General features: G+C 42.2%; 1 protein-coding gene across 4 annotated transcripts in view; it reads right to left on the reverse strand.

The window, feature by feature from the left end:
* Window positions 1-14109, reverse strand: part of chka (choline kinase alpha) — a 34713-nt gene that overhangs the window by 4197 nt on the left and 16407 nt on the right. For all 4 annotated transcript variants that reach the window (XM_085914762.1, XM_085914763.1, XM_085914764.1 and 1 more), the window contains 7 exons: window positions 9224-9337; window positions 8578-8711; window positions 4344-4448; window positions 3910-3968; window positions 3742-3829; window positions 275-383; window positions 77-183 (listed from right to left, as the gene is read on the reverse strand). In XM_085914762.1, the coding sequence (XP_085770888.1) occupies window positions 77-183; window positions 275-383; window positions 3742-3829; window positions 3910-3968; window positions 4344-4448; window positions 8578-8711; window positions 9224-9337 (716 nt within the window). The remainder of the gene's footprint in view (window positions 1-76; window positions 184-274; window positions 384-3741; window positions 3830-3909; window positions 3969-4343; window positions 4449-8577; window positions 8712-9223; window positions 9338-14109) is intronic.

A 14109-nucleotide genomic window follows, 5' to 3' on the forward strand; every position in this document is an offset into this window, starting at 1 on the left:
TCCAAAGCAAAACACGCAGACCCTTGTTTTACATATTGCCTATCCAATGAGTCTCGGATGCGGTCACTTCACTAACCTGTTAACCTCCATGTAAAGGTCCTCCTTCATTTTCATTTGATCCTCTTGACTTAAGTTGTCAAATCCTTGGTCAGACGCACGCAGGTAATTTTCAATGAAATGGAGCTAAGCAGAGACGTCACAAGTTAAATCAGTATTTGATGCATAAACCACCCACGTGTTCAAGACAAAATATTCATGACAACATCCCACTCACCTGCTGAGCTTTGGAAGGATAAGCCTGAGCGTTCACTTTGAAGAAAGGAAACTCGTCGCAGTTGTAGTCATACATCCACTCACAGAAATGGTTGCCAATATCAAAGCCCCTGCAACAAATGAAAATAATAATAAGGCGACCGCTTTATATGATCCGCTCAAAGGGCTCACAGTGGATATATTACACTGCTCAAAATAATTAAAGGAACAGTTTTTTATCAGGGTATTGCATGAATTCAATTACACTTTTCTGATAAGGTTTTGGTCAGGCACGTAGCAGAGGGGGTTGTTAATCACTTTCAGCTGCATTGGTGTTCATGGAATTTACAACAGGTACACTAGAGGGGCAACAATGAGATGGTCCCCAAAACAGGACTGGTTTTGCAGGTGGAGGCAATTTCAAGCTCCTCCCTCTAGATCTTTTTTAACAGTTTTTCCACAAGTGTTGGCTTTAGCAAGTCATTATCACGACTGGAAGCATGAGGCGATTTCTTAACCCTCTTGAAGTTGCGCAGATTGTCCAACTCCTCCAGGATGACACATCCATGCGTGCTGTTGCAAGAAGATTTGATGTGTCTCCCAGTACAATCTCCAGAGCATGGAGGAGATTCCAGGAGACAGGCAGTTACTCTAGGAGAGCTGCACAGGGCCGTAGACGGTCCTCATCCCATCAGCAGGACCTATATCGGCTGCTTTGTGCAAGGAGGAACAGGTTGAGAACTGCCCGAGCCCTACAGAATGACCTTCAGCAGGCTACAGGTGTGAATGTTTTTGCCCAAACAGTCAGAAACAGACTTCACGAGGGTGGCCTCAGGGCACGACGTCCTGTAGTGTGCCCTATGCTCACTACTCTGCACCGTGGAGCTCGATTGGCATTTGCCATAGAACACCAGAATTGGCAAGTCCGCCACTGGCGCCCTGTGCTTTTCACAGATGAGAGCAGGTTTACCCTGAGCACCTGTGATAGACGTGAAAGGGTCTGGAGAAGCCAAGGAAAGCGCAATGCTGCCTGCAACATCATTCAGCATGACCGGTTCGGTGGTGGGTCAGTGATGGTCTGGGGAGGCATTTCCATGGAGGGACGAACAGACCTCTACAGGCTAGAGAACGGCAGTCTGACTGCCATTAAGTATCGGGATGAAATCCTTGCACCCATGGTCAGACCCTACGCTGGTGCAGAAGCTCCTGGGTTCCTCCTGATCCACGACATTCCCGGCCTCATGTGGCAAGAGTATGCAGACAGTATCTGGAGGATGAAGGACTCGACACAATTGAATGGCCCTCACGATCACCTGATCTAAACCCGATAGAACACATTTGGGACATAATGTTTCGGTCCATCAGATGCCGCCAGGTTGCTCGTTAGACTTTGCAGGCGCTCACTGATCCCCTTAGACAGATCTGGGATGACATCCCACAAGACACCATCCGTCGTCTCATTAGGAGCATGCCACGACGTTGTCAAGCATGCATATAAGCATGTGGGGGCTACACAAGATATTGAAGAGAGTTTTGAATTGCAGAAATTGAATTTAGGCAAAATGGACGAGCCTGCCACATCATTTTTTTACTTTGATTTTTGGGGTGCCTATATAGTGAGCCCTCTGTAGATTGAAAACTTTTATTTCCATCAAAAGAGCAAATGTCTCTTTTGTTCCTGAGACATTGAACTGTCCATATCAGAATAGATATCCAACTTTTTTTTTCACCATTGAAATCTGATGTGTTTTTCTGAGAATTTGTGACAGCAATATCCTGATAAATGCCCCATGATAATTTGCCAAATTTTCCACATAGAGTAGGGGGACCAGACATTACTTTGATTTTTATTTGTGTTTTTCCAGCAGTAATCTCTTGTAGCAAGGGTATTGACCCCTTCTAAAGATTAGCATGTTAGTGACCCCCACATACATAAGACTCCCCTGTCCAACTCGTGTGTGTTTTCCTGCACTTTCCTCCACTTGAGGAGAGCAGAAGATCATGTTTGTCCATCGAGGTTCACTTCTTTGTTGTTAGGCTCCCTGCACTGAAGCTCTGTGGCTTGGCGCTCTTCACATCAACAGAATCACAGCAGATGTAACACAGTTGGCTAATTTCAGAGAAGGTTCAACCAAACGGAAACAAGAAACTACCAAGTTGCCAACTAATTATGGACAGTCTGGATTGGAAATGTTATCATAATAATAATAATAATCATCATAATAATGAAATGCTTTTCCTTACATCGTGCAAAGCAAAAGCTGCTGCTGTATGCACCAGGGAATGTACCATTTGTACAAAGATTAGTTTTTTGGAGGCGTTTTACATTTTTGATTGTAATCCAAAGAAGTGTCCTGCACCTGTGACAGCAACCAAAGCTCCGAGAACATCAGCTACACTACGTGACTAAGGCAGACACGTTATTCTATTCACACAATTTGGTATAGTTTGCTATATTTAAACTGTGTTTACAGCTCAATTTTATGATATAAAATGACAAATCTTAATGAATGTGTTTCATCATCATTTCCTTCAATTGATGGGTCATGTTGTCGTGGTATTCAGTTTGTGTGCAGTACGTCACATGACCACAGCATATGAGGAGCCTCAAAGGGCATGTGCAAGAGTGGAGTGGGGGCAGCTGGGGAATGGGACAAAAGGACTGTGGGAGAAAATGCAAGCTTTGTCTGCTTTTCAGTCCGAGTCGAGACTAGTGTAAGCAATTTGGTTTAACCTTGGAATCCGTAAACAATGATACACAAGCGCTCAAGGACAAGGCTGCTGACTCTTCAAACACAGGACGGCAAGCATAATGCACCGTCATTGCATCAGGCTCTGGATACTGTCGCTCTATGCAGTCAAACTGCTCGCTCTCGCGAGCCTGTCAAGTTATGGTTACATAACAACTGCAGACACTATTTCAACATCGCAAGCACTTAGTGGCCATGAATTATGACTGCTGGGAGGATGTATTGATTCCATCCAGGCTTTGTGCCCGGTGGTGTTCTTTTTCCTCTTCTTTTCCCCATCAATTTAGACATTTCTGCTGAGTAGTTTTTTTTCTTCAACATTCTGTTTCTCTATCAGCACGCATATATACTTGTAGCTGCACAGCAAGTTAAATAAGAGTACAAACTTTAGAGAATGAGGGAAGTTAACAGTTGTCTTTCAATTCTGCAGACAGAATGAGTATCAGTATAATTTTATGCTAAAATGTACATAAATATTCAGGTTTTCAAACAATATTTGGAAAGGTGTTGACTTTTTTTTTAAAGGAACTGAGAGAATCAGCTATTTTAGAAATTGAGACTCCTGACTATACAGACTGATATGTACTTTCTGATACAGATTTTTGGCAGAAAAAATAAATACTGATGACTGATTAATTTGCAACTTAAATTAAAAAAAATTATTATGTATATTTTAGCATACAAGGTTATGAATTTGAATGGCTTCTATTTATTATTAGTGTGGAGAGTGAAAAGATACCTGTAATTATAGCTGCTGTACTCAAAGTCAATGAGCATCAGCTTCTGCTTGTCCGACTGATGGTGGCCTTTCAGTAGCAAGATGTTTCCTAAATCAAAAATGTTTTGTCACTGCAATGTAGATTTTACCTTATTTTGCACAAACGAGATCTATCTGCATATTTGTTACCTTCTTGACAATCATTGTGGCAAAACACCACAGGGGAGTGAGTGGACTCCAGCAGAGACCTGGAACAAAGAAAAAAATATGTCATGTAGTGCACTTAGCAAAACCTGTGTTATGCTTTAGCCACATTTTGTAAATTATATTATAGATTAGATATTTTTTTTTCTCATTTTGCTGACTGACAGCCAACAATCTGTGTTAGAAAGGTCATCTGTGAAGAGGAAAATATAACACCATCAAATGATGTCATCAAATTGATCGCCCATTCATGGACATAATCAACATAAATATTGCAAGCTCTCCAGTGGCTAATGTGCTGTTTTGTCATATTACACAGTGGATCATCCAGTATATCATCGCTTTCTTGATGTTTCTTTCCATTTTGCTAGCAGCAAGAGCACTACCTTTTCATACCTACTTAACACCAAACAACTTACTTGAGCGAATCCATCTCCTGTAGTAGGTTGTAGCCAAGCAAGCGGTTGAAGCGCCGCAAGTGAGATTCTCGAGTAAAGTTGAGCCTCATGACTTGGCTTAAATACCTGGTGACAAACGCAGACAAACACAAAGAAATATTCACTTCACGTGAATTATGTAAGTCAGCACACAGCATACTATAAAAGAGGGACCAGGAATCTCTCAATTCTTGCATGTTGATACACTGCAAGTGGATGTCACACACAAAGAGGTCAAAAAGTTACTAGGACATATTTTGAACTTTTGAGAATTAATGTACATGTCAGTGGTGACCTAATGAAAACAAAGCTTTTATGAAGGTAGTGCTGCAAAGTAAACCAACAAAATTATTCTTTATGTTGCAATTAAATCTATATGTTAATATTTAGTCATAACAAATAAAATTGAAATTTATTCATCTTTTAGTAATAAGACATAATATTTGCACTAATTGATCTAAAATGAAACAGAAATCATGCCGCAAGACGAGTAATATGGGTACTTCTCGCATGTCGTAAACCACTATTTTGGAATCTTCCATGCAGAAAAGTGGAACAGGACACTGGACTTTGTCACTACACAGTGACAAGCGTAATCTTTGTAAACACCTACTAGACATACTTTGAGTCAGTTTGAACGGAAGTAGAGCACGATATCAATGGAGTTATCGGAATCTAGGCATGTTATCTTTAAAAGTGGGGAATGTTGACTTTGGTTAGACATAAAAGTGGTGTAATCTTGTGAATTGTATCAACTGAGTTCGCAAAAACTGGTTTTACAAATAAAAAGGAGACAGGCGGTGTAATTAGAGGTTGAACTATTTTGACCAGCCTACTTGCTGAGTACTATTTCCATAACCACGCCATGTACGAAAAGTACAGGACAGCTAATATGTTATCGCCATGGCCTATGTTAAAGACGATATAAAGTATACATTCAGAATAGTTATAACTGTCATACTGGTACTAATCCTTTAATATATTGAAAAGCAAATTGTAGCAGCAGTAAGAGTGTAATTCTAAAGTTCATCACAAGTACTGTATAGCGTTAAAAAAAGTACCGTAATTTTCGGACTATAACTCGCGGTTTTTGTCATAGTTTGGGTGGGGTGGCGACTTATACTCAGGAGCGACGTATATGTGATTTTTTTCACAAATTTTCAAAATTCGAAAATCTGCGATGTAGTAAAACCGCGATAAACGAACCGCGATGTAGCTGGGATTACTGTCATTTGAACTGCAAGTGACGTCACCCGTGCCGCGCAGCGGTTGTTTACATAAAAGACAAAGGATTCGATCACAGGATGACGAAGATGACGAAGGGCCCCACGTACTACCGGCATCATTAGCGGCTTTGTTTGTAAGTGACACGGAGGACGAAGAGTTTGAAGGATTTAATGATTTGGAGTGACACAGAAAGTTTGAAAAGCTATTATGGCTTTTACGCACGCCCGGTCCTTCTCGACGGGAGCTCTCTTTCACCTCCGTGGATGGAAGTCGGGGGCCGGCGCTTGGCCGGGTGGCTGTCCGGGGACGATGGATGGGGCTCGGACATGGCTTTTACGCACGCCCGGACATACTCGATAGCGCTTTCTTTCACCTCCGTGGATGAAAGTCGGGGGCCGGCGCTCGGCCGGGTGGCTGTCCGGGGACGATGAATGGGGCTCGGACATGGCTTTTATGCACGCCCGGTCCTATTTATGGAGCGCTCTTCCACCTCCGTGGCTGGAAGTTCAGTAGTTGTTGGCTCGTTGAACTCTTGTTTTGTTAAATAAAGAGCCGTTTACCAAACCCACGTCTTTCCTGGTACTTTGTTAACGCTACAATATAGTTACATACTAGATATCTGCAGCGCACGCGCGGCCTTGTTGACATAAAGAACGGGGAATTTGATTGATGGATTTCATGATTTGGAGTGACACAGATGGTTTGATAATATTGTTGTTATATAAACCCATGTCTTTCCTGGTACTTTGTTAACGCAACAACATAGTTATATACTAGATCTCTGCAGCGGATGCGCGGCGTTGTTGACATAAAGAACGAGGAATTTAATCGATGGATTTTATGATTTAGAGTGACACAGATGGTTTGATAATATTGTTGTAATATGATAGTTATTTGAAATATACTTTATATATCGTTATATGGGCCTGTGGAATAATAAGAAATGCAACTTACAACGGGTCCGACGTCAGCATATGCGGCGCATACGCGGCATTGTTTACATAAAGCACGATCGATGGATTTAATGAATTGGAGTGACACAGGTGGTTTGATAAATGTGTTATTTATGTAATACTTACTTGAATAACTCTGAATGTTACGTCAGGCCCGTTCTCAGCTCCTTGTTTGTGTATATGTCACGTTAGCATACCGTATCATTTAGCCTGTTGTTGCTGGTTCATGTCTGTTTTTGGTGTTGGATTTTGATAAATAAATTTGCCCCAAAAGTGCGACTTATACTCCAGTGTGACATATATATATATATATATATATATATATATATATATATATATATATGTTTTTTTTCACTTTATTGTGCATTTTATGGCTGGTGCGACTTATACTCCGGAGCGACTTATAGTCCGAAAATTACGGTATGTTCTATGCACTCCCACTAATTTAAATATAGCATTGTGATTACTATCACGTTTGTGAAATATATATTGAGCGGCAAAATCTACTTGTTTTTTTTTCAGAAGGCAGCCATTTTGCAGCTTGCTGTTGACTGAAAATGACATGCTGCTTATTTCAAATTCCACAAACACAATAAAACCAAAAGCCCTGGATTTCGAATTAAAATATGACAATACTGAATAAATTTGAGTACCGTATTTTCCGGACTATAAGGCGCACCTAAAAACCTAAAATGTTCTCAAAAGCCGACAGTGCGCCTTATAGTCCGGTGCGCCTTATATATGGATCAATTTATGAATTTCTTGATCCATACTGGTTGTACACAGTGCTCTGCCAAAATTTTCAGTACATTTTAGTACGACTCGTAAATTACATGGTTGCATCGCTTGCCAGCATTACGGCAACCGTGGTCAGGGGGCGTCACTGAATAGCTGTTGTACCCGTGAGGCTATTTCATTTCAAAATAGGCTGCTTCGTTAATGTTTCGAGTAAATTTACGAATCGATATGAAAGGGAAACATAGGTAAGCAGTACCAAGGTGTTAGTTCGAACTTTAGTCAGTTCAGATCATTTTATAAGCCGTCGTTTGAGAAACACAATTGTTTACACTTTGCTGAGGCTCATGGGAGTTTGCGGGTGGCTAATGCTATAGTGATAGCTGCCGTACGCACGAGGCTATTTCATGTCAAAATAGGCTGCTCTGTTAATGTTTCGAGTAAATTTACGGATCGATATGGAAGGGAAACATAGGTAAGCAGTACCAAGGTGTTAGATCAAACTTTAGTCCGTTCCGATCATTTTATAAGCCGTCGTTTGAGAAACGCGATTGTTTACACTTTGCTGAGGCTCATGGGAGTCTGCGGGTGGCTAATGCTATAGTGATAGCTGCCGTACGCACGAGGCTATTTCATGTCAAAATAGGCTGCTATGTTAATGTTTTGAGTAAATATACGGATCGATATGGAAAGGAAACATAGGTAAGCAGTACCAAGGTGTTAGATCAAACTTTAGTCTGTTCCGATCATTTTATAAGCTGTCGTTTGAGAAACTTTGCTGAGGCTCATGGGAGTCTGCGGGTGGCTAATGCTATAGTGATAGCTGCCGTACGCACGAGGCTATTTCATGTCAAAATAGGCTGCTCTGTTAAATGTTTCGAGTAAATTTACGGATCGATATGGAAGGGAAACATAGGTAAGCAGTACCAAGGTGTTAGATCGGACTTTAATCAGTTCTGATCATTTTATAGGATAGTTTGAGTAACGCGATTGTTTACAGAGGGCTCATTGGTTATTGGCTAGTGGATGCATACCGCAACCCTAGTCAACCGCAGTTTGTTGCAGTATAGCTTCTATTTTATGTGCCTTATAATCCGGTGCGGCTTATATATGGACAAAGTTTTAAAATGTGCCGTTCATTGAAGGTGCGCATTATAATCCGGTGCGCCTTTTGGTCCGGGAAATATGGTACTTCAGAGAAAAAGTGATCGAGCCAGTGGTGACAGCATCAGGACAATGAATGACATCAGCTCTGTCTCAATTAGGGCCAGTAAAATCCACGAGTCAGTTTAGTAACTTACTTGTCCATGGTTCCAAACAACCATTTGGGCTCCTTGTTGAAAGGCATCCTCATTCCATGAAACTTGGCCATTTTCTCTGCAACCTCAGCCGAAATGCTTGGGTCACTCAACTCGCATGTTTCCAGCTTACGGCTCTGTCAATACATACAGTCATACGTTTTAATTAAAAGCAGGGGGTTATGTTCTGTAATATGCACAGACTGGCTACAAAACTAAAAGCAAATCGAATACAAGAGTAGCCTTTCTAAATGTGCTAACCAAATTTGAATTCTAGACAAAGTTCTCCACAAGATGAAGTGAGGTTGTAAAATGCTGCAAACTACAACCACTACAAAACCAAAATTATAAACACCACATATACTTCTCTGAAAGTGTGAATATAAATATTTTGCAAGACAAGATATTTGATTTAGTCCTGGGATCTCAGAGTGTGCAAGTGGTGATCAAGTTCTGGTTTCCATACAACCAAATTATTGAGTGAAATTCACATTTATTTCAGCTAATGAGAACAAAATATTACATGACTCATAAATACTTAGAATCCATGAGCTACAATGCTAGGTTTGACCTCAGAGTGCAAGGATAAAACATTTCCAAACTTTCCATTCAAATTAACGTAACGCGTTAGCAATAAGTGGTAACCTACAGGCATATATTGCTCCAGTCGTCCCTGAGGGAAAATACCATAGAGTTTCGGTCCCAATTCCCTCTCTGCCAGGATTGCAAACATCACACTCTCCAGGACCATGGCCTCTGCGCCCTGAAACAGACATGCAATAAACGTAAGTAACAGCTGCAGAAGTCTGACACTGCCTTGACAGACAGGCCAAACAACGTCCGCTGACAAAATTATCCATCACGAAGGAAAACAAAAACAGGACATTTAGAAAACTGGGAGGGTAAATAAAAAAAGATGTACTCTTTTGGCAAAACAAATCACACCAGTGATTAAAAGTGCCGATGGGACGAGCCGAAAGTCACGACTGTTGTTTCAACATTTAACTCACCATGTTTGAGTATACTCTTCACAAGTTCACGTAAATGCCATTAAGCAGATTTTACGAAACATTCTCATCTTAATACCTTAATTGTCTAATGTGCGTGTATCTTATTCAGTATAAATAATATTCTCTAGCAGAATTTAACTTCTTCCATCTCATGCAAGTTTCAGTTTACTTAATAATGTGACATTTATTTTGTCGTCTTCATTTTCTACAGCTATCTTTGTAGGGCATATCAAAACAAATTTGACATCATTACCCTGGCAGGTTCCACCCAATACCAAATGCTCAAGTAGTGTTCAAGAATATCATCAAAGTCAAAGTCCGCTTTATTGTCAATTTCTTCACGTTAAGACACACAAAGAGATCAAAATTATGTTTCCCACCGTCCCACGGTGACTAGACACAGTACACAACACTTAAAATCAAATAGCACAGAGTAAAAACGAACAGACAAGAGCAATGAATAAGTAATGAGCAAATAACCCAAATATAATAAATAAATAAATAAATAAATAAATAAATAAATAAATAAGAGCAGCAAAATGGAGCAAGCGTGCTAATAGCAGACAGCCAGACCGTAGCGCAAAAGAACAGGACGTTATGCAGGTGAGGGGGGAGGGAATTCAGGATCCTGACAGCTTGGAGTATGAAGCTGTTTTTGAGTCTGGTGGTGCGGGAGCGCAGGCTCCTGTACCTCTTCCCAGAGGGCAGAAGTTTAAACAAAGAGTGAGCGGGGTGACTCATATCACACACAATCGCGGTCGCCTTGCGGGTGAGACGGGAGGCATAAATGTCCTTCAGGGAGGGGAGTGGAGCCCCGATAATCTTACTAGCAGTGTTCACTATGCGCTGCAGGGCCTTCATGTTGTACTCAGAGCAGCCACCACCCCACGCAGCGATACAACTGGAGAGGACGCTCTCAACGGTGCCACGGTAGAATGTGGTCATGATGGCAGGAGGAGCACTTGGTCGCCTGAGCTTCCGCAGAAATTACAGGCGCCGCTGAGCTTTCTTCGCCAGCGACGCAGCGTTGGTGGTCCAGGAGAGGTCCTCACTGATGTGCACCCCCAGGAATCTGGTGCTGCTCACTCTCTCCACCACAGCACCGTCGACGGTCAGCGGTAGGTGGTGGGTGTGACCCTTCCGGAAGTCAATGACAATCTCCTTGGTCTTGTTGACGTTCAGCAGAAGGTTATTGTCCCTGCACCACGCGGCCAAAATGTCGACGTCCGATCTGTATTGAGTCTCGTCGCCACCGGTGATCAGACCCACCACAGTCGTGTCGTCGGCATATTTCAGCACGCGGTTGCTGCTGTAGGTCGCAGTGCAGTCATGCGTCAGCAGGGTGAAGAGCAGCGGACTGAGCACGCAGCCTTGAGGGGCCCCCGTGCTCAGCGTGATGCTGCCAGAGACATTGTCGCCCACACGTACTACTTGAGGCCTCTGACAGAGGAAGTCCAGTAGCCAGTTGCAAAGGGAGGTACTGAGGCCCAGCTTGTCGAGTTTGCAAATGAGACGCTGTGGAACAATGGTGTTGAATGCAGAACTGAAGTCCACAAACAGCAATCTCACATACGAGTCCCTGGTCTCCAGGTGGGTGAGGGCAGAGTGGAGGGCAGAGCAGATGGCATCCTCAGAGGACCGATTGGGTCGAAAGGCAAACTGGAAGGGGTCTACGGTGGGGGGGAAGAACAGATCTGACGTGCGCCAAGACAAGCCGCTCTAAGCACTTCATGACGATGGGGGTCATTGCCACAGGGCAGTATTCATTGAAGCAGGAAGGAGCAGGATTTTTCGGCACAGGTATGATGGTGGCAGCCTTGAAGCATGACGGGACGAAGGCCTGCTGCAGGGAAATGTTAAAGATGTCCGTGAAGACATCCATCAGCTCCTCAGCCCAGTCCTTCAGCGCCCGTCCCGGGATGTTGTCCGGGCCCGCCGCCTTAGGGGTGTTGATAGCAGCAAGCGTCCTCCTCACGCTAACGGCAGAGAGGCACAGGGGCTGCTCGTCCGGAGGGGGGGGGGTCTTCAGTGGGCAAGTGTCGTTCTGAGCATCGAAGCGAGCAAAGAAGCGGTTCAGTTTGTATACATGTTTTGTTATGTATTAGATATGCATATATGATCTATTAAGGTATATTCTGATACAGGCTGAAACAAAATGGAGGAGAAAGCTGGAGAATGAAGTCAAAGACAAATATTCTGTGCTTGCTGGCGAGTTGGATTTGCTCGTCAGAGTAGTGCGGGATGGAGATGGATTAAAACTTCCAAAAAGCCTTGGCCCACTGACAGCACCAATCACCATTGAAGCTTCTGAAGCAAAGTAGACAGCCTCGTCTTTCTTCCTTTATCTTGGTAACACACAAATCTCACACACCAACGTACTCAATGAACTCCACCAGAGACCACGGTTAACGGCAAAAAAAAGAAAAAAATGCATCTCTGTTCTCCTTGACAACTCTATTTCACATCTAATTTATATTTATTGATGAACTGCAATGTCTTGAGAGCTTTAGTTGTCGACAGAGCACACGTGAAAATAAACCCATTGCTCACTGAAAAGTTAATTGTAGCAATGTTAGTTTACTAATTAGTTAATGTGCAAAATGCTACCACTTTTAACTTTGACTTCAGAGAATACCCTTGAGATGAATGGCTGCAGAACATTAGGATGACTTGTACTGGGTTCTTTGGCCACCAGCCAGGGAATGTAGTAAACTGCCCAACAGGAAGATGTCCTGTCTGACAGGAAACAGCTCTGCCTTGTGAGCCCTTAAACCGGCACACCAAATCCTTTTACACTGGATCACTTGCAGCACCTGAACAATAATTGATAGATCTTGACATTTTGATTTTCTCACAAAAATACTCAACGTGGTTCACGTTTTTTTTTTTTTCCCCTCAACATATATATATGTATATATATATATATATATATATATATATATATATATATATATATATATATATATATATATATATATATATATATATAACAAAGACAATCGGAAAACTAGTGGACAATATCGCTTAACCAAACACGAACGATTCCACAAAGATATACTGGATTAAAAAGAAAATGTGCAGTTGCTAACATTTGTATGAATTGGCATTTGAACTGGAATACAATGGCAAGAAAATAGCCATAGATTAAAAAAAACAAAAATATATACCGTAATTTTCGGACTATAAATCGCTCCAGAGTATAAATCGCATCAGCCATAAAATGCACAATAAAGTGAAAAAAAACATGTATACCGTAATTTTCGGACTATAAGTCTCAACCGGCCAAAAAACAGGAATACAGGAAAAATTAAAATAGAAGAAACAATAAACACATTTAAAAATGGTTTAATGTCACAAAACTGGGATACTACCGTAATTTTCGGACTATAAGTCGCTCCGGAGTATAAATCGCACCAGCCATAAAATGCACAACCGAGTGAAAAAAACATATATAAGTCGCACCGGAGTATAGTCGCACTTTTGGGGCAAATTTATTTGTCAAAATCCAACAACAAAAACAGACATGAACCAGCAACAACAGGCTAAACGATACGGTATGCTAACGTGACATATACACAAACAAGGAGCTGAGAACGGGTCTGACGTAACATTCAGTTATTCAAGTATTACATAAATAACACGTTTATAAAACCATCTGTGTCACTCCAATTCATTAAATCCATCAATCTTGCTTTGTGTAAACAATGTCGCGTATGCGCCGCATATGCTGACGTCGGACCCGTTGTAAGTTGCATTTCTTATTATTCCACAGGCCCATATAACGATACATAAAGTATATTTCAAATAACTATCATATTACAAAAATATTATCAAACCATCTGTGTCACTCCAAATCATTAAATCCATCGATTAAATTCCTTGTTCTTTATATCAACAACGCCGCGCGTGCGCTGCAGAGATCTAGTAAATAACTATATTGTAGCGTTTACAGAGTACCAGGAAAGACGTGGGTTTGGTAAACGGCTCTTAACAAAACAAGAGTTCAACGAGCCAACAACTACTGAACTTCCAGCCACGGAGGTGGAAGAAAGCTCCATGGAATAAGAGCGGGCGTGCGTAAAAGCCATGTCCGAGCCCCATCCACCGTCCTCGGACAGCCACCCGGCCGAGCGCCGGCCCCCGACTTCCATCCACGGAGGTGAAAGAAAGCTCCGTAGAGTATGACCGGGCATGCGTAAAAGCCATGTCCGAGCCCCATCCACCGTCCCCGGACAGCCACCCGGCCGAGTGCCGGCCCAAGACTTCCATCCACAAAGGTGAAAGAGAGCTCCCGTCGAGAAGGACCAGGCGTGCGTAAAAGCCATAATAGTTTTCCAAACCTTCTGTGTCACTCCAAATCATTAAATCCTTCAAACTCTTCGTCCTCAGTGTCACTTACAAACAAAGCCGCTAATGATGCCGGTAGTACGTGGGGCCCTTCGTCATCTTCGTCATCCCGTGATCAAATCCTTTGTCCTTTATGTAAACAACCGCCGCGCGGCACGGGTGACATCACTTGCAGTTC

This window comes from Syngnathus leptorhynchus, chromosome 6 (genome assembly GCF_054491065.1).
Source record: "Syngnathus leptorhynchus isolate UIUO chromosome 6, UIUO_Slep, whole genome shotgun sequence".
Lineage (NCBI taxonomy): Eukaryota > Metazoa > Chordata > Actinopteri > Syngnathiformes > Syngnathidae > Syngnathus > Syngnathus leptorhynchus.